The sequence below is a fragment of the Engystomops pustulosus genome, chromosome 1, assembly GCF_040894005.1.
Source record: "Engystomops pustulosus chromosome 1, aEngPut4.maternal, whole genome shotgun sequence".
Lineage (NCBI taxonomy): Eukaryota > Metazoa > Chordata > Amphibia > Anura > Leptodactylidae > Engystomops > Engystomops pustulosus.
In genome coordinates, this window is record NC_092411.1 from 53,013,419 (window position 1) to 53,041,393 (window position 27,975).

At 42.6% G+C, this 27,975-nt stretch overlaps 2 protein-coding genes across 3 annotated transcripts in view; one reads left to right on the forward strand and one right to left on the reverse strand.

Moving 5' to 3' along the window:
• TMEM232 (transmembrane protein 232) overlaps positions 1 to 1,700 on the reverse strand; it is a 101,805-nt gene extending 100,105 nt beyond the window's left edge. Inside the window, exon 1 of one of the 2 annotated variants that reach the window (XM_072140522.1) lies at positions 1,605 to 1,700. The gene's annotated coding sequence lies outside the window, so the exon portion shown is untranslated. Of the gene's footprint in view, positions 1 to 1,528 lie in introns of both variants that reach the window. The other variant, XM_072140530.1, reaches the window with a different exon arrangement.
• A 9-nt stretch (positions 1,701 to 1,709) lies between these two features.
• SLC25A46 (solute carrier family 25 member 46) lies at positions 1,710 to 27,850 on the forward strand. Its single transcript, XM_072140544.1, has 8 exons — positions 1,710 to 2,236; positions 12,506 to 12,548; positions 14,700 to 14,757; positions 22,001 to 22,078; positions 23,579 to 23,679; positions 24,745 to 24,801; positions 24,898 to 24,955; positions 27,252 to 27,850. The coding sequence occupies exons 1-8, from the start codon at positions 1,963 to 1,965 to the stop codon at positions 27,840 to 27,842; spliced, it is 1,260 nt and encodes a 419-aa protein (XP_071996645.1). The 5' UTR covers positions 1,710 to 1,962; the 3' UTR covers positions 27,843 to 27,850.
• The last annotated feature ends 125 nt before the right edge of the window (positions 27,851 to 27,975 follow it).

A 27,975-nucleotide genomic window follows, 5' to 3' on the forward strand; every position in this document is an offset into this window, starting at 1 on the left:
CCAGCCCATTGATGAGAATTGTCTGCATTGGTATCTCGTTGTTACTTTCAGTCCTCCTGGCATCTGAGCCATCCTGCAGCATTGCTCCTGGGTCATGGGTGGCATCATCAAGCCAGATTTTCTTGATGAAATGATGTAATCTAATTTTAATTTCACTCTCTATACCTTTCACACTTTCTCATTTATGCAATACTATCGCACAACCCTATTGTACATCATTATGTTACCGCACGCACTTAGTTTTATGAACAATAAATTTTATCTTGCTGCAGATCTATGATCTACCCACAAGCCTGCAATGTAGGAAGTTATATAGTTTATATCATCCCGTATTGCTATTGGGAGCAAATGCCCGGATTACACAGGTCGATGTGCTATAACTGGGCCCAGAACTCTTAGGAGCCCATAATGGGCCACCTATGGACCTTGATCCAGTTTAGACTTTGCACATTCTTTTAGGTGAAAACTGCTTGCACATGTATTTAAGAAGTGTCAGCGCCCCCTATGTGTCACGGCTGCACTATTCTACACCCGACACAAATTTCTTCACTGAAATGGGCGGACCTTGCGCCACATTTATCATGCAAAGCCCGAGAGGAATGTGTTGCACGCCCCATGTAAAAAGTTGGTCCAATCTTTTTCAGCAGTGCAGGGAGCACCAAATTTATAAAGAACTGGACCACAATCCATTAATCTGGCGCCCTCTGCACACTACACAGGCAAACTGCAGTTTGCACTGTTTTTAGTAAATGTGTCCCAATGTGTCATTTCCCACATATTGGGCCACATTTACAAAGAACTGCCTGTGTAGTGTGCAGAGGGCTCCAGATTCAGGATTTCTGGTGCCCGTTCCTCATTAATCTGCCACTCCGTGCACTGCCCCTACAGAGTGCACCAACTTTTTTTTGGTGTATCTATAACATAGGGTGTGTGACACACTTCTGTCAGACTTTGCATGATAAATGTAGCACACGGTCCGACTGTGCACTGGAATGCCCCTTTCATTACAGAAATTTGTGTTGTATGGGGAATAGTGCAGCTGTGCCACAAATGAGACCTGCGCAATACAAATTTGGCGCACACACTTCTTAAATACATGTGCAAGCAATTTGCAAACAAAAGAATATGCATAGTCTGACAGAAAACTGGGGCAGGGTCTTTAGTAAATGTGACCCATTGGTGAAGATCTGGGAAAGCTGGGAAGTCTCAGGGTGCAATCACACGTGGCATACACCAAGGGGTATTAAAGGAGCAATACATCCTCTGCCACAGTCCACCTCCAGGGGGCCATAGGCAAACGCCCAGTTTGCTGTTCGATCCTGGATGAGGATTGTAATATGCAAATTAGGCTGTATATGTAAATTAATTAGAGAGGTACACAAGTTAGTTAGGAGGGGTTCTTTATATACATTATTGCTGTGCATAAATCCTGATAGAAATGTTTATAATGAAATGCACAGCAGAGATGAAGCAGGTGGGTGTTGTATGACCAGATACGTATTACATGCTGTGAAATGTCACCACACACCTGACATATGACGTCACCAGTGATGACAGCTCTCCATCTGATGACGGAGAAGATGAGTATTTCGCCTCTCACTTACATGGAACATGATGCAACCAGATACTGAGGAGACCATCACCGCTCGGTTTCGTTTCCTTGGTTGCCAAGGACGCGCAGAGTTACTTCCTGTTTAGCAACAACCCCGCCCCTTTCCCTCCCTCCCAATGACAGGCCGGGGTGCGGTACACACCCCCACGTGTGGCTCTGCCGCGCCCTGGCTGTCACAGCGCCGCAGTCATCCTCCAGGCGGCAGAGCCTATTGGCGGAGGGGAGGACTACAAGTCCCGCCATGCCTCGCTGCTCGTGACGTCACTGTGTACCCCGGCCGTCTTCTTCCTGCACGGAGCTGAGTGACGTCACGCAGTGCCCGGGGCCGCCTGTGTAGCACTAGAGGGATCATGCAGCCCCGCCGGCCCGAGGGCTTTGATGGCCTGGGATATAGGGGGTCCGCCTGGGCCCGTGGTGAGGAGGCTCCCCCGCCCTATCAGCACAGCTTCCCCGCAAGGTCATTCAGCTCTTCCGGGGATCTGTCACAACACTGGGTGACCACCCCGCCCGACATCCCGGGGAGCCGCAACCTGCACTGGGGGGAGAAGACCCCGCAGTACGGAGGAGATGGGAACCAGGCGCCCCCCGGCCTGGGGGAGGAGAGCAGCGCCGCCAGCGGTGGGGGTGAGAGGCGCTGCCATCACTGTATACACAACACACCACTAGGGGGCGGTCACACTGACCCCACAATGTGCGAATCAGTATATATTATAGGAAATTCCCCATGAATGTCTGTCTGCATCTCCTCCTTGTTGTAATATACACATGGGTCTTGTCATTGTCACAGGGCTGATGCAGAGACTAGGTGACTGGCCCCTCCCTGTTGTCAGATTATTCATAAATTTATAGGAGGAGCAACAGGAACCGCACAACATCAGCAATGTGAATCACGGCCCTTGCGCTGGCTGGTATAACTTACTGACCATGTGCTGAGGACATATATATATATGACACAGGGGGGCAGATTTATCAAGCTGTCTGAAAGTCAGAATATTTCTAGTTCAACATGGGGAGAGAAAAAGAACTGGACCGCACATCCACACATCATACAATGATCTAATGCCGCTAGGCTAATTATATAACGAACTCGAGGTTCTTAGTTACATTTTTATCTAATTGTATAAGCCCACCAACCACTTCACGGTGACCTCTTTATGGTGGGTCCCTACGCTATTATGTCCGGCATCACATGGCGTCCACAACCGCTGCAGCACAGCACCGGCAGGGAGCAAGACCCAGTTGCCCCCCAGCACCCATACTGGCAGGCCTAGCCCCCGTGGCTCCGGGCTCCCACCAGCACCGCACCACAGAAGCGGCGGACGCCATGCAATACTGCACCATGTGAACAGCTAGGAGACTAGCTAGTGTCTGAGACCACATGGAACAGTGAGTATTCAACACCTGTTCACACATGGTGAGCCTTTTTTCCTGTTCACATGGTATTGCATGGCGTCCGCCGCTTCTGTGGTGCGGTGCTGGTGGGAGCCCAGAGCCATGGGGGCTAGGCCTGCCAGTACGGGTGCTGGGGGGCAACTAGGTCTTGGTCCCTGCCGGTGCTGTGCTGCAGCGGTGGTGGACGCCATGTGATGCCAGACATAATAGCGTAGGGACCCACCAAAAAGAGGTCACCTTGAAGTGGTTGGTGGGCTTTTACAATTTGATCAAAATGTAACTTAGAACCTGCAGTTGTTTATATAATGTAGCCTAGCGGCAGTAGATCATTGTATGATGTGTGGATGTGCGGTCCAGTTCTTTTTCTCTCCCCATGGTAGAACATTTCTAGTTGCCCATGGCAACCAATCACAGCTCCCCTTTAAAATATTCATAAGCACTGGTAAAATAAAATCTGAGCTGTGATTGGTTGCCATGGGCAACTAGAAATATTCTGACTTTCAGACAGCTTGATAAATTTGCCCCATGGAGTCCTCTGCAGGGACTATTACTATGATGTACGGAGTCCTGTCCCTGGCAATGTGCCGATCCACGTTATTGAATCACCAGTGATCAGATCGCGGTCCCCTTAGATACCTATGACACCCGGTAACTGTGCGGTGACGGTGGTTGGAAAAATATAGGACATGTCCCATATTTTCCCTTATTAGGGTGCCGGGTGCTATTCTTTCTATGGAGATAGAAATTCCTTTACAGGCGGTCCCCCTACTTCAGAACACTCGACTTACATACAACCCCTAGTTACAAACGGACCTCTGGATATTGGTAATTTATTGTGCTTTAGTCCTAGGTTACAATGATCAGCTGTAACAGTTATCACAGGAGTCTGTAATGAAGCTTTACTGTTAATCCTGGTTCTTATGACAACCCAACATTTTTAAAATCCAATTGTCACAGAGACCAAAAAAGTTCTGGCTGGAGCTACAATGATAAAATATACAATTCCGACTTACATACAAATTCAACTTAAGAACAAACCTACAGACCCTATCTTGTATGTAACCTGGGGACTTCCTGTATTTATATAGCACACACAGATTCCGCAGCGCTGCACAGAGCTTGCCATATCGGTCCCAGTCCCCAATGGGGCTCATAATCTAATCAACCTACCAGTATGTTTTGGAGTGTGAGAGGAAACTGGAGGACCAGGAGGAAACCCTTGCAAACAGAAAGAACATACAAACTCTTTGCAGATGTTGACCTTGGAACTTGAACCCAGGACCCCAGCGCTGCAAGGCCACCATGCCGCCCTATAACTTCTGTCCTGCCTGGGTGCTGTCCTGAGCGAGCATCTGTTACAAGTGCGTGAGACCTTAGAGTTCTAGGTAAATTTTTATCTCAGGATTTTTAGTTAAAGGATGTTTACCAGCAGTTTTGACCATACACAGGTGCAGACAGTGGTCACGGAGATCTTTGTAAACCATACTTTTGTGAAGGACTGTGAAAAATGCATTTCTATTCCAGGATTGTAGCTGTATGTGGAGCGCTCTGCTGCACTGGTGTGCACACATCTCTGAGGAAGAGCAGTATAAGGCTTCTGGATAAATACGCAGCAGATATGAGGGACTGTGGAGAAGTTAATGCAGAGATCAAAGAGCACAGCAGTGTGAGGAAACTCCACCAGTGCTCCAAGTCCAGCTGCAACTGTGGAATACAAATGCATTTTTCACTGCCCAGCTTCTACCATCACACACAAAGGTATGGTTAGACTGCTCTCCAGGGCTATTACCTCATACCATCAACAGATTGTTTGTCTGTGAGCTCCCCTTACTTCCCATGTCATGACCAAGTATAAATAATAAATCCCCATTCCTCTTAACGAGATATTGATAGAAATCCTCACCCTTTTTGCCTTATGACATGTCTGGCTGGCAAGGAGTAAAAAACGTTGGCAGCAAAACCACTGTGGTTGCAGCTTAAGCTTCTTAATAACATTGGCACAAGGCTGGATGCCCATGTGCCAGAATCTCCTGCACATCTCTGCTGTAATAAGGGACAGTTTTCTGCCATAAGCGATTAGAAATTTTCCAGGCTGCTGTGCCTTGCACCAAAGCGCGTGACACTGCACCAGATTTATCACAGTTCCTGATGCTGGATGATAAATCTGGTATAGTATTTAGTCTCACTTCACACCTACTGTAAGTTGGCTTACTCGAGGCCATGCCATCATTTTGTGGTGCAAATTGGGATCTTTCTATCAAGAATACATGTTAAAGGACATTTACCACCAGGATGAAGGATTGTAAACCAAGCACATATAGATACAGTACTGGCGTGTGCCCCCTCTGACAGGATCTGCTCTTTTAGCTTCTTATGCCCTGTTTTTTGATTTTAAAGGTTTTAAAAATTATGCAAATTAGTCTGCGGGGCTATGGGAACTTTCCTTTCCTTTACGCTTTGTTAATGCAGAAAATTTTATGTGGATGTATCCTAATTTGCACACTAAAATTTAAATTGCCTACACACCATTTATCAAGTTTTTTTAGACACTTTTTTTTGACTAGTATAACAAAGGGGAACAGCTTAATAAAAGGGTGTGGATTTGAAGGAAAAGGGGAGTTCCCACAAAATGGCTCCACTTTTAATGGCTTCTGTTAGTCTCCTTTTGCACCACTTCCATAAGGCTTTCAATATTTGAGCAAAAAATTGGACAGAAGCTGCAGCGCTTTTTTTTTTTTTTTCCATCACAAATAATGGAGTTGTTGCAAAAGAATAACCATAGAAGAAATTAAAAGTTCTTTGAATTAAGGGACATTTTAATGGATGTGTTAGAATTTCTTTATTATCATTTTGGTGATAGAAGAGAATAGAGATCTGAACGCAGGTCCATTGACGTTTACACACTGCTCACTCCTGAGTGCGGTCAAGACGGAGGTGGTAAGGTTTAACCTCTGCACGCTCTGTGCCATATATATATATATACGGTGCTGAGGTGCGGAGTATGAACCTGTTAGTATTGCACTATATGGTAGGAACAATAAGACCATCTACCCAAGAGGTTATAAAAATTCTAAAAAAATTCTAAAGTTAAAAAAAAATAATAAAAGATGTATTAAAACACAATAAAACCTGTCTAAATTTGGTATCACCGTGACCGTACCCAACCAAAGAATAATTGGAATTTTTTTTCCAGCTTCCCAGTACACGGCATAGAATAATAAATAACGTTACTGAGAAGAAAAATTTGTTAGGCAAAAACTAAGCCCTCACCAGCTCTGTACACGGAAAAATTAAAAAGTTATGGATCTTTGAGAGCGAGGTGGAGAGCGAAAAGTGAACAAAAAACTGCTGCGACCTAAGTTGATTGTTATTCGGGGGGTATTTTCTGAGTAATTATTTATCCATAGGCTGCTGTCAGATGATAGCGTTTTGATTCCGTTTTGATACGGAACCAAAACGCACAGGTGCAGGCCACGACCCTCATGCACTTTGGTTCTGTATCAAAATGTTATCGTCTGTCAGCACCCTTAGGATAGTTGATCATTATCAGATTGGTGGTCTCACACTTATATGGAAGAGTATTTCCAGATCCCATTGCTGTGAAGAATGACCGTTCCCATAGTCTGTCCCCATATAATCAGATCGTGTTGTGCGGTGCGTTCTCTGCGGTGGATTCGGGTCCGGACGGGATTCATTAGGCAGTTCATTCGACATACACCAGATGTCGCTGCTGCGCTGAAGAGCATCGGAACGCACTGGAGTACACCGAGCCAGGCTGATTGAAGGTAAGTGCGTGCCGAGTGACACTTTTTTTTTTTTTTTTTTTAAATGCGTTGGTTTTTCTGAATTGGTCGGGTTTTCGTTCGGCCACAATCTCCGTTGCGTGCATGCCGGCACCAATGCGCCACAATCCGATCGCGTGCGACAAAAACCCGGGGCAATTCAGGAAAAATCGGCGCAAATCGGAAATATTCAGGTAACACGTCAGGATACCGCGAATCGGGCCCTTAGTAAATGACCCCCAATGTTTTTAAGCTAAAACCTTTAAAAAAAACCTTTTGAGGTTTCCACAGCTATATCAATTATGCTCCTTTAAAGAAAATCTACCATCAAATTTAACCATGATAAGCCACCTACTCATTGATCCAGTGATAATCATCTTATTTGTTATCCACTGCCTCCTCTTTTCTAAAATCAACTTTTAAAATGATGCTAATGAGCCTGAAGGGCTCTGGGGGTGACTGGAGCCAGAGCATGTTAAATAAAATTTCACATTTGTTGGAGATCCAGGATACCAGAATGCCTTGTATTTCCCTTGTGGATTTAGAATATGCACAATGTTTATTTTTTGCTGCAGTATTGCATTTCTAAGGTCGAGCTATATCCTCCACTTTGTGTTAAAGGGAACCTGTCACCAGGGACCTCATTTGCACTAAAGACAGGTTGCAAGTGCCCATTAAAGCTGCAGTGTAAATATTCCTTTCTGCATTTTCTAAGCATTTGCATTACAATATTATAATTGTATGTTATAACTTACTTACTTGCACCCTCACAGAATCATCTACTGAGTCTCTGGGGTTGGCTTTGGTTTACATGCATTTCAAAAACATGTGACTTGTGTGTGTGCTAAAAACTCCTCAGGAGCTGTACAGGAGCACAAAGGTGGGGGCTGAGAGCTGAGCATTCTGCAGCACAGACAAGTTATGTGTTTGTTTTTTTAAATGCATCCAAACCAAAGCCCAATCCTTTGGACTACACAGAGGATTATGTAAGGGTGCAAGAAAGTAAGTTATAACACACAATTATATAATAATGCAAATGATTAAAGAAAGGAGCTGCCTCAAGCTACCTGCACGTAAGCTTTGCAGCCTAGCATCATTTTTACACAAATCCTTATGCACTGTGGTGTATAAGTGATCCATGAAAAACTGTTCTGATTAGAACATGCTTTTCTCTTTAAAGGATATCTACCATCAGGGTGAAGGATTGTAAACTAAGTGCATACTGGTATGGGCCCCCCTCTGGCAGGATCCGCTCCTCATTTAGCTCCTTATGTCTTTTGTTTTTACAAAAAAACTATGCAAATGAGCCTGAAGCTCCACAGGCTCTTCTGCATAATTTAAAGCCTTTTTTTTTTTCCATAAAAACAAGGACATAAGAAGCTTAAAGAAGAGCTGATCCTGACAGAGGGGGCACACACCTACATGTATGTGTGCTTGGTTTACAATCCTTGATCTGGCGGTAGATGTCCTTTAATGAATCAGTTGCACATTCGTTTAAGATAAGTCAGCAGGGATTGATCCATGAAAAGTTATTGCTTTAAGTTTAGCTGTGTGCTGCCATCCATTAAAAAAAAAAAGAAGAAGAAAAATAAAAAGTTTTCAGTTGTATGGCTCTGCCCTAAGGCCCCACACACAACCGTATTGGGGCTGTGATGTGACTGCACAAATAGTGTCCAGATTACAGCCCCATAGGGGTCTATTACACCCGGCGCAGTGAGAACACCATGGGGCACATTTACTAAGAACCGCGCAGTCTGTATTATGTGCAGTTTGCCTGTGTAGTGTGCAGGGGGCGCCATATTCAGGATTTTCATTGCAAAAATGTGTGTCACGTGAAGAATATTGCAGCCACGCCACAAAACGGTTGCATGCGCCACAAATGTGAAGCAGGGACTTCTTAAATACCTGTGCAAGGAGTTTGCACCTAAAAGAAAGTGCAAAGTCCAACAGAAAACGTGAGCAAGGCCCTTAGTCAATGTGGGCCATAGTCTTTGTAGTGATAAGGTGTATTGTCACTCTTGTCAGAGTTCAGGCGTATAAACTTGCCGATCTGGTCACACGGGGAGAACAATCCGTTTATTTAGAAGTGAGAGTGTCCGGCATAATAAAATGTTACTTATTGTCTTTTACAGCCTTTTCTATATCCTCAAGCAAATGTGCAGGTGCTCCTGGTTGTGAAGAATCGCGGGTGACTCACAGGGAGCTCCTAGTGCTCGCTCTCCAGGCTGAGTCATTCATTCGGGTAGTTTCCCTGCCTTGTCTTTTATGGCATCTAGGGAAACACTTACTGCCAACTATATGATGGGCTTCTATAAAGATGTTAGTGATCGATATTGGATGCAGACAAATGCCAAGTTCAAATACAACAAAGGGTCCCTGAGTCATTTCTATGGATATTTGGGGTGGGGGCACCCATTCCCTTTACTCTGGAAATCCATGGGGTGGTATTTTGATTGTGGATGTGCAGCCATTTTGGAATACAATGGTCTTCTTTAGATTTCACACATTCAGATTTTCTTTTGGATTCTCTTTTTTTTTTTTTTTACTCCAAATCCAGGATTATAGATGTATTTTCTTCGTGTTACTATTTATGACTGATTTTGGCTCCAAAAACTGCTTCGGTGGGAAGAGTGCACAATGCTGGGGGCTTTGCACAACCATAAATATAGATGAATCCCTTTAAACACTTACCCTCTAAGGCAGTGATGGCGAACCTTTTGGAGACAGAGTGCCCAAACTACAACCAATATCCACTTATGTACTGTGAAGTGCTAACATGGCATTTTAAACAGTAACTTATTGCTACATGTTCTTTCACATTTTTTAATCATATTGGCCACCTGAGGCCACCAATTCTGGTGAAAGAAGGGGGGCAAATCAGACTCTCGTTGCAGCTTCTCTCCAGGGTCTCTTTGTAGAAAAAGAATGGTGGGTCCAGCTGGATGAGCTTCAAAGATAATGCAGTTCTGTCAACACCTTCTCACTTTTCCTGCAGCTCGAAACAGCCAATGAAGTGTTGCTTAAGTTGCCTTGGACTGCAGGAAGATTTTGTCCTATTTGGTGAACTCTGTCCTGGGGCGATGGTCTGAGTGCCCACCTCTGACACCCGTGCCATAGCCTTAGAGAAGTGGTGGTGAGCCTATCACTACAGGTAATGTATTACATGTAGATTTGCAGAGCAGTAAATCTGCATCTTAGTGCATTAAAGTAGTGAGATTTATCAGGGATTCTAGGCCAAAAAACTGGTGTAGAAAACCTGAAATAATAGCAGTTGTTTGCGAACCACCAGCAATTGCGATTATTTCTCCTTTTACACCACATGGAAAAATAAAATGGTTATGGTTTTTTGAATGTGCGGAGTGAAAAATGGAAACCCCAAAAAAGGGTCAAATCGTTAAGGGGTTAAATTGACTGTGTAAGAGGAAGCAAGGGTTTTGCTTCCGTGGTCAGAGTTCAGGCATATAAACTTGCCGATCTGGTCACACAGCGGAGAACGATCCGTTTATTTACAAGTGAGAGTGTCAGGCGTAATAAAATGTTACTTATTGTCTTTTAAGACCTTTTGTATATCCTGTAGCAAAACTTGGCTGTAAAGATTTATAAACCTGCAGTTAAATGCCCCCGAACGGGTTAAATAGTGGGCACATATCCTTTATTCTCCTCCAAACTTGAATTTAACCTTTTCTACTCTTCCAAAAAGAAATGTGCAGGTGCTCCTGGTTGTGAGGAAGCGCGGGTGACTCACGGGGACCTCCTAGTGCTCGCTCTCCAGGCTGAGTCATTCATTCGGGTAGTTTCCTGCCTTGTCTTTTATGGCATCTAGGGAAGGACTTACTGCCAACTATATGATGGGCTTCTATAAAGATGTTAGTGATCGATAGTGGATGCAGACAAATGCCAAGTTAAGACAAAGGGTCTCTGAGTCATTTCCATAGATATTTGGGGTGGGGGCACCCATTCCTTTTACTCTAGAAATCCATTGTGTGGAATTTTCTAGTGCAAGCATCTTGGAATACAATGGTCTTTTTTAGAATTCACACATTCAGTCACATTCACCTATTTTCTTGATGTTTTTTTTTATTTCTCCAAAGCCAGTATTATATATACAGGCAGTCCCCGGGTCTTAAGTTGAATTTGTATGTAAGTCGGAACTGTATATTTTATCATTGTAGCTCCAGACAGAACTTTTTTGGTCTCTGTGACAATTGGATTTTAAAAATGTTGGGTTGTCATAAGAACCAGGATTAACAATTAAGCTTCATTACAGACACATGTGATAACTGTTACAGCAGTTACATCCAGTGGTACGTTTGTAACTAGGGGTTGTATGTAAGTCGAGTGTTCTTAAGTAGGGGACCGCCTGTATATGTATTTTCTTCCTATTACTATTTATACCTGATTTTGGTGGGAAGAGCGCACAATGCTGGGGGCTCTGTACAACCATAAATATAGATGAATCCCTTTATCACTTGCTCTCTAAGGTTAAATCTGCAGCTTAATACATTAGTAATGTAGCAGACCGCCAGCAATTGCGATTATTTCTCCCTTTACTTCATCTCGACGCCAAGGGGGCATGAGCGTGGGTGCTGTTGGCGAGGGAGTGGCTCATTTCTGCTCCATGTTTGCACACTCGCTGCAGCAAGCACACTTTTACAAGTGAAAGTTCACCTGCTGAAGATATTTCTATGCCAGGTAGGACCTGGCGTAGAAATAAACACTGTGCAGCCGGATACATCAAGAGGTAGGAGCCATCAAGCCACAAAGCACTCTGTTAATAATTTTGCGCTCCTCCAGCAGCCATACTTGCCTCCTCTCCCTGCTGAAGAGTCCGGTGACATCACTCAGGAGGCGTGCATAAATTATAATAAGTAATATTATTCCAGCAGATTGGACAACCATGTAGCTTTCACTTGTGGAGTTTAGCACCTGTGTGTAATTTCTGCAGCCATTCCATAGTTCACCTTAAAGGGAACCTGTCATCAGGAGCCCTTTTTCTGGCTTCCCCATGTCACCATAGAGAATAGTGTGCTCATTGTCAAAGTGTTTTTATAATAAAACATTGTTTTTCCGATAAAAAGAAAAGTTATATTAAAGTTTACCTTTCCTCCATGGGAGTGGCCAGTGAGAAGTGGTTCCCCCCTCCCTCCCCCCCATCCCCACCTATGGGAAACCGCTCCAACATGCATCTATTTCAAATTTGAAAAACCGCCCATATCCCTCCAATTTGAAATAGATGCATGACGGAGCGATTTCCCGAGGTTTGGGGGTGGGGACTACTCACTGGCCACTCCCATGGGACATGAGACACTGCTCTGCAGAGAGAAAGAAACTTTCATCTAACTTTTCTTTTTATTGGAAATTATAAAACACTTTGGCAATGTGCATACTATTCTCTATGGGGACACGTGGGAGCCAGAAAAAGGGCTCCTGATGATAAGAAGCTCATCAGGACTCGTTTATAAGTCTATACGCCACAATGTAGAGTTATAATAATTATGGTAATTAGTCTGGGGAGCTCCAGCTATTTTATGAAAGCGTCTTGTCTTATAATTTATACACACCCCCTTAGGACACAAGTCCCGTCTGGTCCCTGACGTCACCTGCTCTATTCACAGATGGGACTTGTATCGTACAAGTATTGTCCTTTTTAACCTTCATTAAAAAGTGTATTTCTCATTATCTCTCCTTCTTTTTCTTTCTTTTTTCTTTTTTTTTTCAGAACAACTCAATCGTTTTGCTGGGTTTGGCATCGGATTTGCGAGGTATGTCTACTGGGACTCAATATGGCTTTATTTCCATTTATATTGTGTAATGTTAGTAGTTTATCAGAAATGAGCTAAATGCTGAATGAGGTAGTTCAATGCATAGCCAAGGTGCATCAACGCAAGTGGGTGTTTTTTTTAAATTCATCCACCTGTACTAACAGTATGTCCCACGTTACTTTTTATTGTATATTAGCCCATACGAGCCAAGGGAACAATAACCTTTTATTTTCACTATGGATGTTGCAATTAGAGCTGGTGGGGCATGAAGCAGTGCCTGTAGCCCATTCCCCCATGCTCCACCTGGATAAATTCTGGCTGCTACCATCGGCATGTTCTCTTGACCCTCAACAGGTGCGTACAGGTGGGCACACTGAGTTGGCGCCCTGCCCACCTTGCTCCCGGCTGTTTGGAGCTGGCATGCTAATACTTGCCTGGAACGGTGGTCTGTGCAACCTGATTAAGCTAATGTCGTGGCACCTGCTACAGTCTATGGAAGTTCCCTGAGGTGCCATGGGTCTCAAAGTGCAATTCAAAAGTGCATGTGAACACGGCATTACCTTATTTTATTTTTTTTATGATTCTTGGAAAACCCCTTTTAAGATTGGTGGTCAATCTTAACCCTTTGCCACAAACCACCATAACTCAGGCGGGTCGGCAAATAGTGTATGGAGATGGCTCATGGCTTGATTCTTGTCTATACAGCTGAAGATTGCAGCTGTCACCAATGGCAGTTGTTAGCCACAGGTGTTTTCTGTAATATGGAATAAAAACTTAGGCTGTAAGGACAAGGCTCAGCCCGTGAGCCCCCTACTGCCCACCCATGTAATAATACAAAAAAAATCTATCTATATAGATACCCAGAATTACTTTGAAATAAATAACCTACCTAAACTAAATTCTTCACTTGGAGAAGGTAGGCACACTTTACAAAGTGGATCTGGCTGACACTGTGCCCATAAGTTTCCAGTCAGTAAATGAGACACCACTCAGTGAAGCCCACTAAGACTTTCAGAAATGTGTGTTTGCTGATGTTCTTAGGTGACCCTTATTAAAGGGTCATTCGACCCCCCAACTGCTACGCAAACAGTCAATCATAGGCTCACCAGCAAGATAACGAATGACCATCAGCATTTTAGATCCGGCGCCGAGTCCTAAAATTCTTTCTATAGTATTGTAATACAAGTGTATTAACGTCCAATAACTCCAGGACATGAGCAGATCCAAAGTAATTGAATTGGAAAAAAAATACTATTCAGCTAATTACAATAAATTACTAACTATACAAAAACATTCTGTACTCTAATGTACATTATCACAATAGAAATTGTCTCTTATCTGCCCTTCCCACTTTTCACACAGTCTGATCCTTCTCCCAGTCTCCTATTACAAAATCTACTCCTTATTTTAGCGGTAGAGTAACCCTTTAATTACCAGGCCATTTTGGTATTTTGCTTTTCCATTTTTCACTCTGTCTTAAAAAATCTTTCACTTTTTTTAAGGGGTTTTATGAGGGTTTTCTGCATAACATTGTACTTCCTAGTGACCAGTGAAGCTGGTAACAAATTCCAAATGCAATGAAGTTGTAAAAAAAAAATCATTTGCTCCATTTACTTATGGACTTATGTACAGCTTTCACTGTACACTCCGAATGTATTCTTCAGTTTGGTGCGATCATGAGTATACTAAATTTAGATGATTTAAAAATAATAAAAATTAGGACTGCTTAATAAGGACTACTAAAGTTACTACTTAATTTTTTTTGTACAAAAGGTTTTTTTTTTTAAACCTATATAAATTTAGCATCACCATGATTGCACCGACTATAAAAATAAAGGTATCATTTGGAGCACACAGTGAGAGCCGTAAAAACGGAGCCTCCAAGAATATGGTGCAATTTTTGTAAATTTCCCTGCATTTGAAATGTTTTCCCTTCTTCCTAGTACACAGCATGATAATTACCGTACATACCACCAATAGGAAATGCAATTGGTTACACAGAAATCAAGCTCTTATAAAGCTCTGTAAAGATTTATAAAGAAGGGGACAAAAAAAAAGGAAAACACATACGGAAAAGGGCATCGGCGTTAAAGGGATGTGCATATTTCCTGTGTTAGTTTATTATATAACAAATATATTTCTTCTTTCAAGTCTCTTTACAGAAAATGTTTTGGCTCACCCCTGTATTGTCCTGCGGCGGCAATGTCAGGTAAAAACCTTTTTTTTAACCTTAAATAAGTTCCCCACCACTGCTGTAAGTTATGACAGCACTCTGAGCCCTCTTTGTGGGCTCCCAGACCGTCACCCCTGCAAAGACATTGGCTGGTCTCCTGCAGTTCCACACAGCTTAGGACGTAACATGCTTAGCTCTTTTTTTTTAAAAAACAATTTTTTTTTAAAGCAACATATCCTCAGTCGATAGGGGCTGCAGGATGAGCGCAGAGGTGCGGACAAGGCTGGATCATCATTTGAGCTGCATTTCAGCTTCTGGTCAAGGACCCGTGATTCTTCCAGATCAAGGGGCTCTGGGGAGAAGCTACAACTTTCCCACCTTCTTTTAATGATATTGGTGACCTCCAGACACGGATAGCAATGAAAGCTGTGGCCAAGCAGGAGAAAAAAATCTATTACTGCTTATATTGTCATGTTGACACGCTAAGATAAAGTGGCCTCTAAAATATTCACCATCGCTGACTTAGAGGCCACATTGAAGAGACAGCGTGGAAATTTGTAGGACGCATCACTATCTGTTTCCTAATTATTTACACTGTAGGGGGCAAAGAATAGACCTTTTCTTTGGAGGGGCATTGCTACATTTGTAGTTTGTGGTCTTAATGTTGTCGCTATGTACTGTGCTGTAGTTGTGGGTAAGATGGCTAGAATGCCCCTTATACAATAGCGGGTGTGATGCTTCAAATCTGTAGCGTGTGTGGCTGGAACACCAGTTCTGCTTGTCAGTGTTCGAGGCGGACGTTCCAGTCAGCAGACGCTGCAAGTTGGAAGCATCATACCCGCTAGTGTGTAAGCGGCCCAATAATATAAAGTTATGGTAATTGTACTTTTACCTTGCCAAATTTGTTATGACTGTCTCACCCAAAGTAAACAATCTGATACTTAAAGATTTATCGTTCACCTGCCAGAAATGGTTCAAAGGAATTCCAGCGACTCGCTGATTCAGTTGTCTGCAGATAAGATGACACATGTTACTACAGAGACCTTGCAGGAAATTTCTGTTGAGAAGTCCTCTTAAAATAAAGTGTGAAACCTTCTACAAATACACTTTAACTGTCGGCACAAGTGCAAAAATTTTAGGTTCCGGTTTTTCATTGTGACTGCGAAAACAGACCGTGGTTTATCAGTCCAAATTTAGTTTTTGGGTCGCTGCTTGTCAGTGATTCAGCACTTATGAAAGTGGGATCTTAAATGTCACTCTCTCTAGACATTGATAATCCTCTGTTTTGGTATCATCTGGATTTAAGAAGAATTTACCAGGAAGAATTTATAGTGTGTGAATCACCCAGGACAAACAGTTATAGCATCGTTATGATAAATCCTGAAAATTGCATCATTAGATTTATGCCGCTGTTTTACCGGATAGTAGGAACTCCTTGTATTCTATAACCCTATGATCCTCTGTGTAACGTCCTCTTCACTGGGGTTGATCCATGAAACTGAAAACTGCACAGTTAGTGATTCACAGAATGACCGTGGCAGAGTGTTTGAGCCCCATTTCTGTAGCCCCCCATAAGATTTTATCTCTCAAGTTATTTATATACATTCTCTAACCCAGGGGTCCCCAAACTACGGCCCGCGGGCCACATGCGGCCCGCGGACCGTTTTGATCCGGCCCCGACGCTTGGCGCACAGGCGCGGGTCCCCCACGCCCTTCGACAGTCGGGCAGGAGCCTCCGTCCGTCCGGACAGGAAGCTCCTGCCCGTCACTGTATAGTGCTCGATGCGGCCGGAAACGGCCGCTCGAGCACTATTACTGGAGCGATGTGGCCGGAAGACAACCCCGGCGCACATCGCTCCATGAACTAGGCTGCGCGGCCGCGTGATGACGTCATCACGCGGCCGCGCACCCCTTCCTGCCTGGACGCGGCAACAAGATAGAAGACTTAGGTAAGTAGAGGACAGTTTTTATTTTTTATCAAAAAAGATTGTGGCGACTGGGGGCCAATAGTTAGTTATGAGGGGCAGCTTAGGAAATAATTAATTATGAGGGGCAGTATAGGAAATAATTAATTATGAGGGGTAGAATAGGAAATAATTAATTATGAGGGGCAGTATAGGAAATAATTAATTATGAGGGGCAGCACAGGAAATAATTAATTATGAGGGGCAGCATAGGAAATAATTAATTATGAGGGGCAGTATAGGAAATAATTAATTATGAGGGGTAGAATAGGAATTAATTAATTATGAGGGGCAGCATAGGAAATTAATGAATTATGAGGGGCAGCATAGGAAATAATTAATTATGAGGGGCAGTATAGGAAATAATTAATTATGAGGGGCAGCTTAGGGAATAATTAATTATGAGGGGCAGCTTAGGTAATAATTAATTATGAGGTGCAGCATAGGAAATAATTAATTATGAGGGGCAGTATAGGGAATAATTAATTATGAGGGGCAGTATAGGAAATAATTAATGTTGGGGCCGACATAGGAAATAATTATGAGGGGAAGCATAGGAAATAATTAATGGTGGGGGCAGCTTAGGAAATAATTAATGGTGGGGGCAGCATAGGAACTAATTAATGGGGGAGGGGCAGCATAGGAACTAATTAATGGTGGGGGTATAGGAAATAATTAATTATGAGGGGCAGTCTAGTAATTAATGGGGGGAGGCATATTCAATAATTAATGGAGAGGGGTCCCAGTATATTTAATAATTGGCCCAATTAATTAATTAATTGGGGCAATATATAAAATAGTTCACAAGGTGGTGCAGTATGTTAAATAATTAATTGAGGGGGCACCAGTGTATTGCGGATGCGGTCACATGGACCGCTATTTATTTTTAAACTTTAGTCCGGCCCTCCAACGGTTTGAGGGGGACAGTGAACGGCCCCCTAGGTAAAAAGTTTGGGGACCCCTGCTCTAACCCCTTAGTGATGCGGCCTGAAAAGGATCTAGTAACTTTAAAAGTTTTTGCTGTGTTTTTTTTCGGGACACATAGAGCTAGTTAAAAGGTAATAAAAGTTTAAACTTTTTTTCATTTTTATTTTGGGTTAAAAGTGGGGAAAAAGGCTTTTTTTGGACTATTATAGTACTTTAGTAAAATTTTCAAATTTACTCAAAATTAACATTATTATGAATTCCCTATTTTGTTTTGGTCGTTTTTATATATAATATGTATAGTCTCGAGCGTGATGCGGTGTGGAGCAGAGAAGGGAGAAGTGGTAACAAACCGCATCACCCTTCTCCCTAGTGTCTCTGACACCCGGAGACCGGGTCCTGCTCCCGCAGCTACTGACACCTGCGCCCACTGACATCTAAAGTCAGCAGGCCATCCCAGACGAGTTAATAGCCCTGCTTTCTTAGGTGTAATAGGTGCCTTCCACGTCTTTTCAATAGGCTTTAGATCAGGGCTCATGGACGTCCCTTTAACAATCCCCCAATACTATGATCTTGCCATTCTGGCATGTTTGTAGGATGACCCTGGACTGAGCCATGCGTTCAGGGCAACACTCTTGTCGCTACAGGGTGGGCCATATATATGGATGCAACAAAATAAATTGGGAATGGTTGGCAATATTGACTTGTTTCAAGATGGGTGTTGACCATGATGGGTGTTGACCATGATGGGTGTTGACCATGGTGGCCATTTTGGATCCAACTTTTTTTTTTTTTAAATGGGAAGAGGGTCAAGTAACACATGAGACTTATTGAGAATTCACAAATAAACATGAGATATTTGCAAGTTTATTACCACTTATAAAATGTGTTCAAAGTGCTGCCCATTGTGGTGGATTGTCAATGCCACCCTCTTCTCCCACTCCTGACACACTGATGGCAACACATGATCAGCTCCCTGGAAAGTGGATTGGTTATTGTGGGCCAGTTGAATGGCCACCAAGGTCTCCCGATCTGACCACCTTAGACTTTTATCTTTAGGGTTGTCAGGGCGAGGACGCCGCTGCCTCGTCACGTGACGTGGGGTGCAACTGTACGGGTTAATTTCGCCTACTCAAACTTGCGCTCGCCTTTTACTCAGGACACAAATGGAGCATAAATCACACCGCCTACAGTTCCAGCACCCCAATTATTAATCCGCTTCCACCACTTATTGCATTTATACTAGGACCAATAAGTATCCTACTCTACATCCACTCTTGCTTCTCAGGCAGTCACCTTGTCACACCACTAGACATGCACACTCAGCTCTCTAGCAGTCACACAGCTAATCACACTTTACAAGTCTATGAGTTTGCAGAGCATACATGGACCAAAATTAAAGTAAATGCTTTAATTACAAAAAGGTGATCAGTGTGTAAAAAGGGAGAAAAATCACTGAAACTTACAAATTAAAGTAAATCCCGATTCCCTGGAGGGAGAAATATGGAACACTCAGCTTGTCAAGCAGACCCCATAGAGTGAACACTATTTACTGTATTTTATATTGTTTTATAAGATCTCTCTTTAGTTCAGGTTTTAGAACCTCCCATTGATTAGTTCACAGGGTCATTCAGGTTTGGACAAAGTGTTAATGAGGGGGAGAGTCCAGGAATATTCAAACAGTCCTTTGTTTCTCAGTCCTGATGCATGGGGGGGAGGTAACCACATGTACTTTGGGGACTGAACATTACAATCTTCAGGTTTATCACGCTGTAAAAACTCTGATGTCATAAAATACTGCCTGGACATTTCAAAAGATGCCAATCGTCATATATTTCGACAAAGTTAGTAACTGCCCTATAGTTAAACAAATCTTACCCATTCAAGATTATTATTTCCTTGACAAGGATCATCTTAAATGTAAAAAAATTTAGTGAAAGGCCACAAATTCCAAAATGCAGCGAGCACTCTGGTAGATCCTACCTTGCAAAAAGGTATAGAAATAGTTGGGTCTCACTCGCTCTGATGTTGAGAAGTGGAAGCGAGTGGAGTCATTGATTAATAAGCAGTGGATCAATGATAAGGAAAACTTATTCTGGTAATGCCCTATATTCTCAGTTGGCTCCTTGTAGTAGCTCCAATAACTCCTGTCCTGTCAAGGGCAGTCCCAGATATAACTCTGAATCCTGGGTAGCCCTAATAACACCCTAAAGTGTGTTCAGATGCGTTTCTGAGATTGACAGCGACCACCTCCTTCATGGGGATATACTGCTGCTTATTAATTGTTTGGGGCATCTCTGTGTCCGGCATCTTGAGGTTCTAGAACCACTGTCTGTGCGGCAGACCATGTGATACCTACTATAACCCCTGATGTAGGAGGTGGTTGTCCGTCCCAAAAATGCATTGTGATACACTGTAGGGTGTTATTTGGGATACCCAGGAGCCAGGCATATGATGGCAGGATACATGTCATGTCGGTCTGCCCAGTGTCTATTTGTTATTGTGACTGGTGTATTTCTGTTATTCCTGCTGTATTCCCTTATGTAGTGTAATGTGCTTGTGTTAACCTGTATTGTGCTGTGTTTCAGTATGTCCTGTAACTGTTGGAATGCAACCAAGGAACTAGCAACATGTAGTGTATGTATGTAACTGTAACGTTATGCCTATCTCTTACTGTGTGTAACAATTTCCAGGACATTATGTACAAAAGAATTTCCCCCCAGGAGATCAATAAATTACCGCTGTATCATATCATATATCGTATCGGAGCTACTACTAGGAGCCAGCTGGAAATATAGGGCACTACCAGGGCCAGCTTTCCTTTATCATTGATCTGCTGTCTATCAATTTAAAGGGAACCTGTCATCAGGAGACCCATTTTTAGCACTCTCCCAGTCACCACAGAGCATAGTATATACACTGTCAAAGTGTTTTTGTATAAAAAATAGGTTTTAGAGAAAAAAAGATATGTTATATTGTACCTTGCTGTGTTACTGGGCACTCGTCCACCGGGAGTGGCTGGAAAGGAGCAGTTTCCCCCCCACCCTTGGGAAACAGCTACTCCACGTGTCCTTTTCAAATATATGAAAACACCCATCACTTTCTTAGCAATGCCCCCTGCTCCTCTACAGCCAATCTCGAGTGAGGGGAGTTATTCATATACAGGCAGTCCCCGGGTTACATACAAGATAGGGTCTGGAGGTTTGTTCTTAAGTTGAATTTGTATGTAAGTCGAAACTGTATATTTTATAATGGAAGTTCTAGACAATTTTTTTTCTTTTGCCCCAGTGACAATTGGAGTTTCAAAATTTTTGGTGTAATTGGACCAAGAATTATCAATAAAGCTTCATTACAGACACCTTACAGCTGATCATTGCAGTCTGGGACTATAGTAAAGCATCCAGAGAGCTTCACCAGAGGTCACAGTGGGCAGAGGGGTCCGTCTGTAACTATGGGTTGTCTGTAAGTCGGGTGTCCTTAAGTAGGGGACCGCCTGTATTTGAAAAGGTCCACTCCCAGTGGACGAGTGCCTAGTCACACAGCAAGGTACAATATAACATATCTTTTTTTCTACTACAGTGCTCTGTGCTTTTATGAATTTGAGGCCTTTCAGTAAATTTTCTTAACTATCAATATTAAAGGTTAAGTTTTATAAACCCTTACTTGAGACCGAATAAATAGCACTGCAGCTCTGCTCAAATAACAGAAGCACTAAGAAAAGTGGTACAAATGAACAATAACCGCTATAAAAAGTCCATTGAAATTAATGCACACTTAAACGGATCAGTTAGATTTCCGTTTTTATCGTTTTTAGTGGCTAAAGACAATAACGGAGGTCCAAACACAGGTATAAACTGAGTATAACATGTCCCTAGGGGTTCAAAATTTAGAAGCAATGATTTATGTTATTACAGTCGATCCACTACTTAAGGACACCCGACTTACAGACGACCCTAGTTAAAGACGGACCCCACCTCTGGTGAAGCTCTCTAGATGCTTTACTATAGTCCCAGACTGCAATAATCAGCTGTAATGAAGCTTTATGGATAATCCTTGGTCCCATTACAGCAAAAAATTTTGAAACTCCAATTTGTCACTGGGGCAAAAAAAAATTTGTCTGGATCTACAATTATAAAATATACAGTTTCGACTTACATACAAATTCAACTTAGGAACAAACCTATGGAACCTATCTTGCATAACTCGAGGACTGCCTGTACTATTCTTCGATATATTTTAATTTAATTTTCTGGAAAGGAAGGGTACCAACAATTTTGTCCATCGATGTGTGTATAATAATGTGGTATGGTCAGGACATATTTTTTGTTGAATTGCATTATTATCAGTGTAGTATTTTTATGGTGATGTTTGTGTTCTATGTTTCCTCTCAGGTGAACTACCATGCAAGAAACTACCACTTATCACCATTTAGCATTGTGAACATTATGTATAGTTTTACCAAGACACAGGTAAGTGTAGCAGCTTCTTTGCCTCTTCTTCCAGTAATTGGCTTAGGTTTAGATGATCTTTTCCGATAATTCTGTTTTTCAGTTGTTATGTCTGTAGTTCATGAACTCTTGAATAGCGTGCTGTACTTATCTTATCCTCATCTTGTGTTCCAGCTTGTCTCCATAGTCTGACTGTGCAGAGCTGTATATAGGATTCTGCTTTGGTTATTTTAGGTCCTGTCCCAAACTTAGTCATCCATTTTATGTGTATTTTTTTAATAAAATATTTCTGATAACCAACAAATTACTATTTATTTATGAAACTTAAGTGAGGTTATGACTTTACAGTCTCTCAGACAGCAAATACATTTATGAAGCCGATACTATTTCCTTCATTTGGAAAGTCATTCTTAAAGGGTTTTTTGTTGTGTGCATGTGTAAAACTTAGAGTAACTAAACCTTTAGAGCTTTTTTATTTTTAAGAGATGAATATTGCAGGTGATTATAATAAAAAATGAAGTCAAAGTGATTCTCTGTGCTTTTTTTGCTGCTCTTTTTCCAGCAGTGAGCAGTGTATCTGAAAGCCTTCTGAGGTTTCTACACCTAAGGCAGATAAGATTAACTCCTCTGAGGTGATTAGACTATCCATGGACTGTCTGTAAAGAGTTAAGTCATTAGTGACTTTTATAAGGTTCCTTTACCTTTCAGCTGTCAGTAGATACAGGACAGAAAGCTTATACACAAACACTTATACAAAAAAAACCCTTTACATTACAAAAACCCCTTAACATTACAATTTTACACAGTATTATTGCTCTTTTAGCTCCTATCACTCAGTGATGGTCAGTGTAATATTCCAGGGTGTGGGTGGGGACTCTCTAAGCAGACACTTCATGATTCCCAACATTCTACTAGTATCTGACAAATAGAAAAAGAGATGAGACAGATCAGAGATAAGAGATGATGAGATCCATGAGATATAAAACACAATGACACTCTCAGCTCTGCTAACTTGCCTATAACACGCACACTGTCAGCCCTGCTCTCAAGACCTTATCAGTCTGTGGCTTGCAGAGTAAGTCCCTGCACGCTACTTGCTGGATGGAAGTGCCTTTGTCTGAGCTGGTCTTGTAATGCAGAGGGGAGGGGCAGGAGACAGAGCTTTGTAGTGTGCAGACAAGAAAAGATATTCATGAGAAGAATCAGAATAGTCAGAAGATTTATGGCAGGAAATGCTGTATTTTTGGTAATAGCACTAACTTGATCAGGATTGTGGCCTCAAAACCAGCAGCATATCCTGGTAATCTCGATCACTTCCTTATGTATTTAATATGTTTTCAATTCACATGTAGGCGAGTCCTGGTGTTTTACACTTCAGATTGCTGTAATGTAGAGGAAATTACCTCAGGATTTGCTATAAAGGAGTCCAGATCTTTAGCCCTTATATGGGATTGGAAGGAGATTGCCAGATTTGGGGCCCATTCAGTTTAAAAAACATTTTTTTTGTTTGTTTATTCACAGGGTCCAAGGGCACTTTGGAAAGGAATGGGAAGCACTTTTATTGTTCAGGGTATCACACTTGGAGCAGAAGGTATCATCAGTGAATTCACGCCTCTGCCCAGGTACAGCATAACTTATTTGCTCTATGTTTCTAGCAATATTTTACCAGCTGGTATAATGAAAAACACTCTCCTGAATTATATTGTATGAAGAAGAACTTCGGTAAGGTGTAACATATGCTCAGCATACTTAAAGGGAACCTACCACCACAAATCTACCTATAAAGGTAGATAGGGTGGTAGGTGGATCAATGGGACGTGAGGATATCCCTTTTAAGGGCTAATCCTCACATCCTCGCACTTTTTTGTTAACTTTTATTAAACTTGTATGCAAATTTGCTTATGCGGCTACTGGGGCGTGGAGTAGCCGCATCTGAGATTACACGTGGCAGCTACTCCACGCCCCGGTAGCCTCTTTTCCCCTCCTACTCACCATCTTCGGCGCGCAGCTCCGCGTAGCTGCACACCCTCGTCCGGCAATCCTGCCATCTGCGCATGCGCAGAATAGCACGCCCGCGCCTGTTTCGGAGCAGTGACCGCGCAGGGGCGGGCCTGCTCTTCTGCGCATGCGCAGACGGCAGGATCGCCGGACGAGGGCGAAGATGGTGAGTAGGAGGGGAAAAGAGGCTACCGGGGAGTGGAGTAGCCGCCTCGTGTAACCTCAGATGCGGCTACTCCACGCCCCAGTAGCCGCATAAGTAAATTTGCATACGAGTTTAATAAAAGTTAACAAAAAAGTGCGCAGACGTGAGGATTAGCCCTTGTGCATATTACACAGTCAGCCAAGCATTGTGCATAGGCTTACAGGAGCACTGAATCTACTGAAGGCAGCCATAGAAACGATCGGAACCCTTTGTGCCCTGCACCATGGTGTAACTGTACAACATGGTGCGTTAAGTACCCGCACAGATACATCTAGGTGTGTGAAGGGGTTAACACAATGCATTTACATTGTGTTAACATAAATGCAATGTAATTAGGCAAATCCGTCTCCACGACTGTTTCATTGCATTGTAACCGCCCCATGTGACTCCACCGATTCCTCTGTAGTTGGAAATGGCAGCTGTTCAGTTTATGCAAGTTTTTTGATTATGCAAACGTTTCTGAAAACCTCATTTATTGTTTCAGGGAACTTACTCATAAGTGGAGTCCCAAACAAATAGGGGAGCATATTCTACTGAAAGGGTAAGTCTTTGCAGGTTTTTGAGCAGGTTTCTATTTGCTATCTTCTGCATTTAAAGTAGCCATTTCTTTAAAATACCTGATGCTTGTATTTTACAGCTTGGTCTATGCAATTGCTACTCCCTTCTATTCAGCAAGCTTGATTGAAACTGTACAGGTAAGTGATCTCCACACACAACTATAAATGTAAAATCTCTTTTATAAAAACCCTGTAGTATTGAACAATAATGAATTCTCCACTAAAATAATAATTGGTTACTAATACTCCCAGTCCCTTCTCACCCAATCACTGGTTGTAATGGTGACCCACCTCAGTTAATCATTGGTTGAACATCTCCTATGGTGTGAGCCAGGGCCGATTCTAGCACATTTGCTGCTTAGAGCGAAAATTTAAAATGCTGCCCCCCCCCTCTTCCTCCTTTAGTAGCCTACCTCTGTTCCCATACTATATTTGGCAGGGAAACGGATACAAATCTTTTAAAGGTGTCCACATCCACATAGTAAATGCTGAAAACTTTACATACAATTGTTAACATTCTAACAGGCAGGTTCTGTGACTGACTACAGATTCTGAGAGTCATCGACTGCATCTAGTATCTTATATATGACAATCTCTTCCATATGTAAAGGACTTTATTTTGGGTTCTTCCATCCATAACATATCAGTGCTGAATTCACGGACAGATATCTTCAGCTCCATGCAGCATATTCCAACCAAAGTCCCTATAAAACATTCCTTCATCATTATATATATCCTACTGGAAATAGCACCCTAATAACAATATATATCATCCCCTAATGTGTTTCAAACTAATATATCCCACCTTGTTATTGTTACATATAGCCCCTAATGATTTTATATACAGTGCTACCCTGACCAATGAATATATGCAGTTCCCCTTTTATTTAAAGGCCTAAATATACACCCCCCCCCCATCCCAATTAAATTATATACAGCTCCTAAATACAGATCTCCTCCAGCTTAAATAAAATAAATCCGTCCCCACATGTACGGCCATCCCAGTTTAGTTATATATTGTACCCCATATGCAGCCGCCCACTAATTTAATTAAAATCCAGCTCCTGAATATAGAACTCACTAGTTTAATTATAACGTCTCCCATATAGTCCACTAGCCTAGTTAAATTACTATCTGGCACCAATATATAGCCCACCCCCTCATTTTAATTATATGCAGCCTCCCATATAGTCCCCCCCCCCCAGTTTAATTACTATCTTGCCCCATATTAAGATCTCCCCAAGGTTTGACAATATACACCCTCCTATGTAGCCTCTTTCCCCAGTATAATTACTATCTTGCCCTCAAATATAGATTCCAATCCATATATATTTCCCCATCAAGTTTGTTTTTATACAGATGCTCCCCAGTATAAACAGCATCCAACCCCCATATTTATATATAGATTTTCCCAGTTTCCTCAATATTTAGCCAGCAAAAATAATAAAACTTTGGCTACATTCACACGGCCGTATATGGGACGTATATAGATTCCCCATAGACGGAAATGGGCATACGGCGGCACCGCACCGTTCTGTATCTGGTAAAAGATAGGACTTGTCCTATCCTTCCCCAGAATACAGCGCTGTGTATCATATATCACTATGCAGCGCTCCTCCTCTTCTCCCCGGGGCCAACGTGTGCTACAGTACGGCGGGCGCACATCATATGAATGTAGCCTCCTACTTATATGCAGTCCATTTGCTCCCAACACCTTGCGACTTCTGTTTCCCCGGCTCTTCTGTCGGCTGCGCTCCATGCAGAGACACAGGCTGCGTGACCTCATCAGCCGCCCCCTGTGTCCCCACATCATACGGAGAGACAAAGATGGCCCCATAAGCGCTGTGTCGCTCCGATTAGGAATTGCACCTGTGTCTTAAAGAGAACGGTGTGATTGATTTACCTGCTGGGCGATTCGGACGGCTGAATTGTCCAGATTAGAGTAGGACATTTTGAGGCCCCCCCCCCCCCCAGGGTTCTGCATTCTGCTGCCTGAAGCAAGATTTTTATCTCGCCAAATGGCAGATGCGGCCCTGGTGTAGGCAGACACAGAAGTTCAGTACAGTCGAGACCAGACCATATACCTATTATGGTATTTTATGGTATACCTATAATGTGTTTTATTAGAGTGTAAAGATCTTAAAATGCCACGCGCAAACTAGGGAGACTGCACTGTATGTGTTCCCATCCATTTTAACACTGTGTGAGCATGCCTTGGGTGCGGTGCGACATAGAATATTTGATGCAGAACTTTTAACTAATATTTTAACTAAAGCAGGAAGACACTATACCAGGTGCTAATAACGGAGGTGGCTGTAATTTATTAAATCTTTATTATACAATATTTTTGGTTGGACACATTATAGCCGACTGCATGCATGTGTCAAATAAATGTACGAAGTACTAAAGCAACTTTCTTCTACATGTCCTACAGAGTGAGATCATCCGTGACAATCCTGGAATTTTGGATTGTCTGAAGGAAGGAGTTGGGCGAGTTATGGGACTCGGAGTGCCTCACAGCAAACGTCTGTTGCCGCTTCTGGTTCTGACATTTCCCACTGTTCTCCATGGTGTGCTGCATTACATAGTCAGCTCTGTAGTTCAGAAGTGTGTTTTATTCTTCATCAAGAAGAAGAAAAATCCAACCCAAATTCCAGGTGAAGGAGCCAATACGGCCCAAAGCATTTTGGAAGATTATTTCCCAGAACTCATAGCTAATTTTGCAGCAAGCCTATGTGCCGACGTCCTTCTCTACCCTCTTGAGACAGTCATGCACCGCCTTCACATTCAAGGGACACGCACCATAATAGATAACACAGACCTTGGGTATGAAGTGTTGCCCATCAACACTCAGTATGAGGGAATGAGAGACTGCATCAATACGATAAAGCGAGAGGAGGGCATTCTGGGCTTCTACAAGGGCTTTGGAGCTGTGGTGGTACAATATACTCTTCATGCTACTGTTCTGCAAATTACAAAATTCATTTATTCATCTCTTTTGCCAAATACAGCACAATCGGCATGATTCACTTATTTTGGCATATTAGTATGTTTCATTTCCAAGTTACACCTTATAGTGATGACATCCGAAGACAGAGGCCATTGTGCCAGATCTACCTGTTCATCTGGAAAACTTCCATATGCTGTTGATAGTTTTG

Excerpts from the sequence above, each read along its gene's own strand:
- SLC25A46 (XM_072140544.1), top strand. The coding sequence starts at position 1,963 with ATGCAGCCCCGCCGGCCCGAGGGCTTTGATGGCCTGGGATATAGGGGG. Across the intron at positions 22,079-23,578 it reads ATAGTTTTACCAAGACACAG|GGTCCAAGGGCACTTTGGAA; the intron begins GTAAGTGTAGCA and ends GTTTATTCACAG. Across the intron at positions 24,802-24,897 it reads GAGCATATTCTACTGAAAGG|CTTGGTCTATGCAATTGCTA; the intron begins GTAAGTCTTTGC and ends TGTATTTTACAG.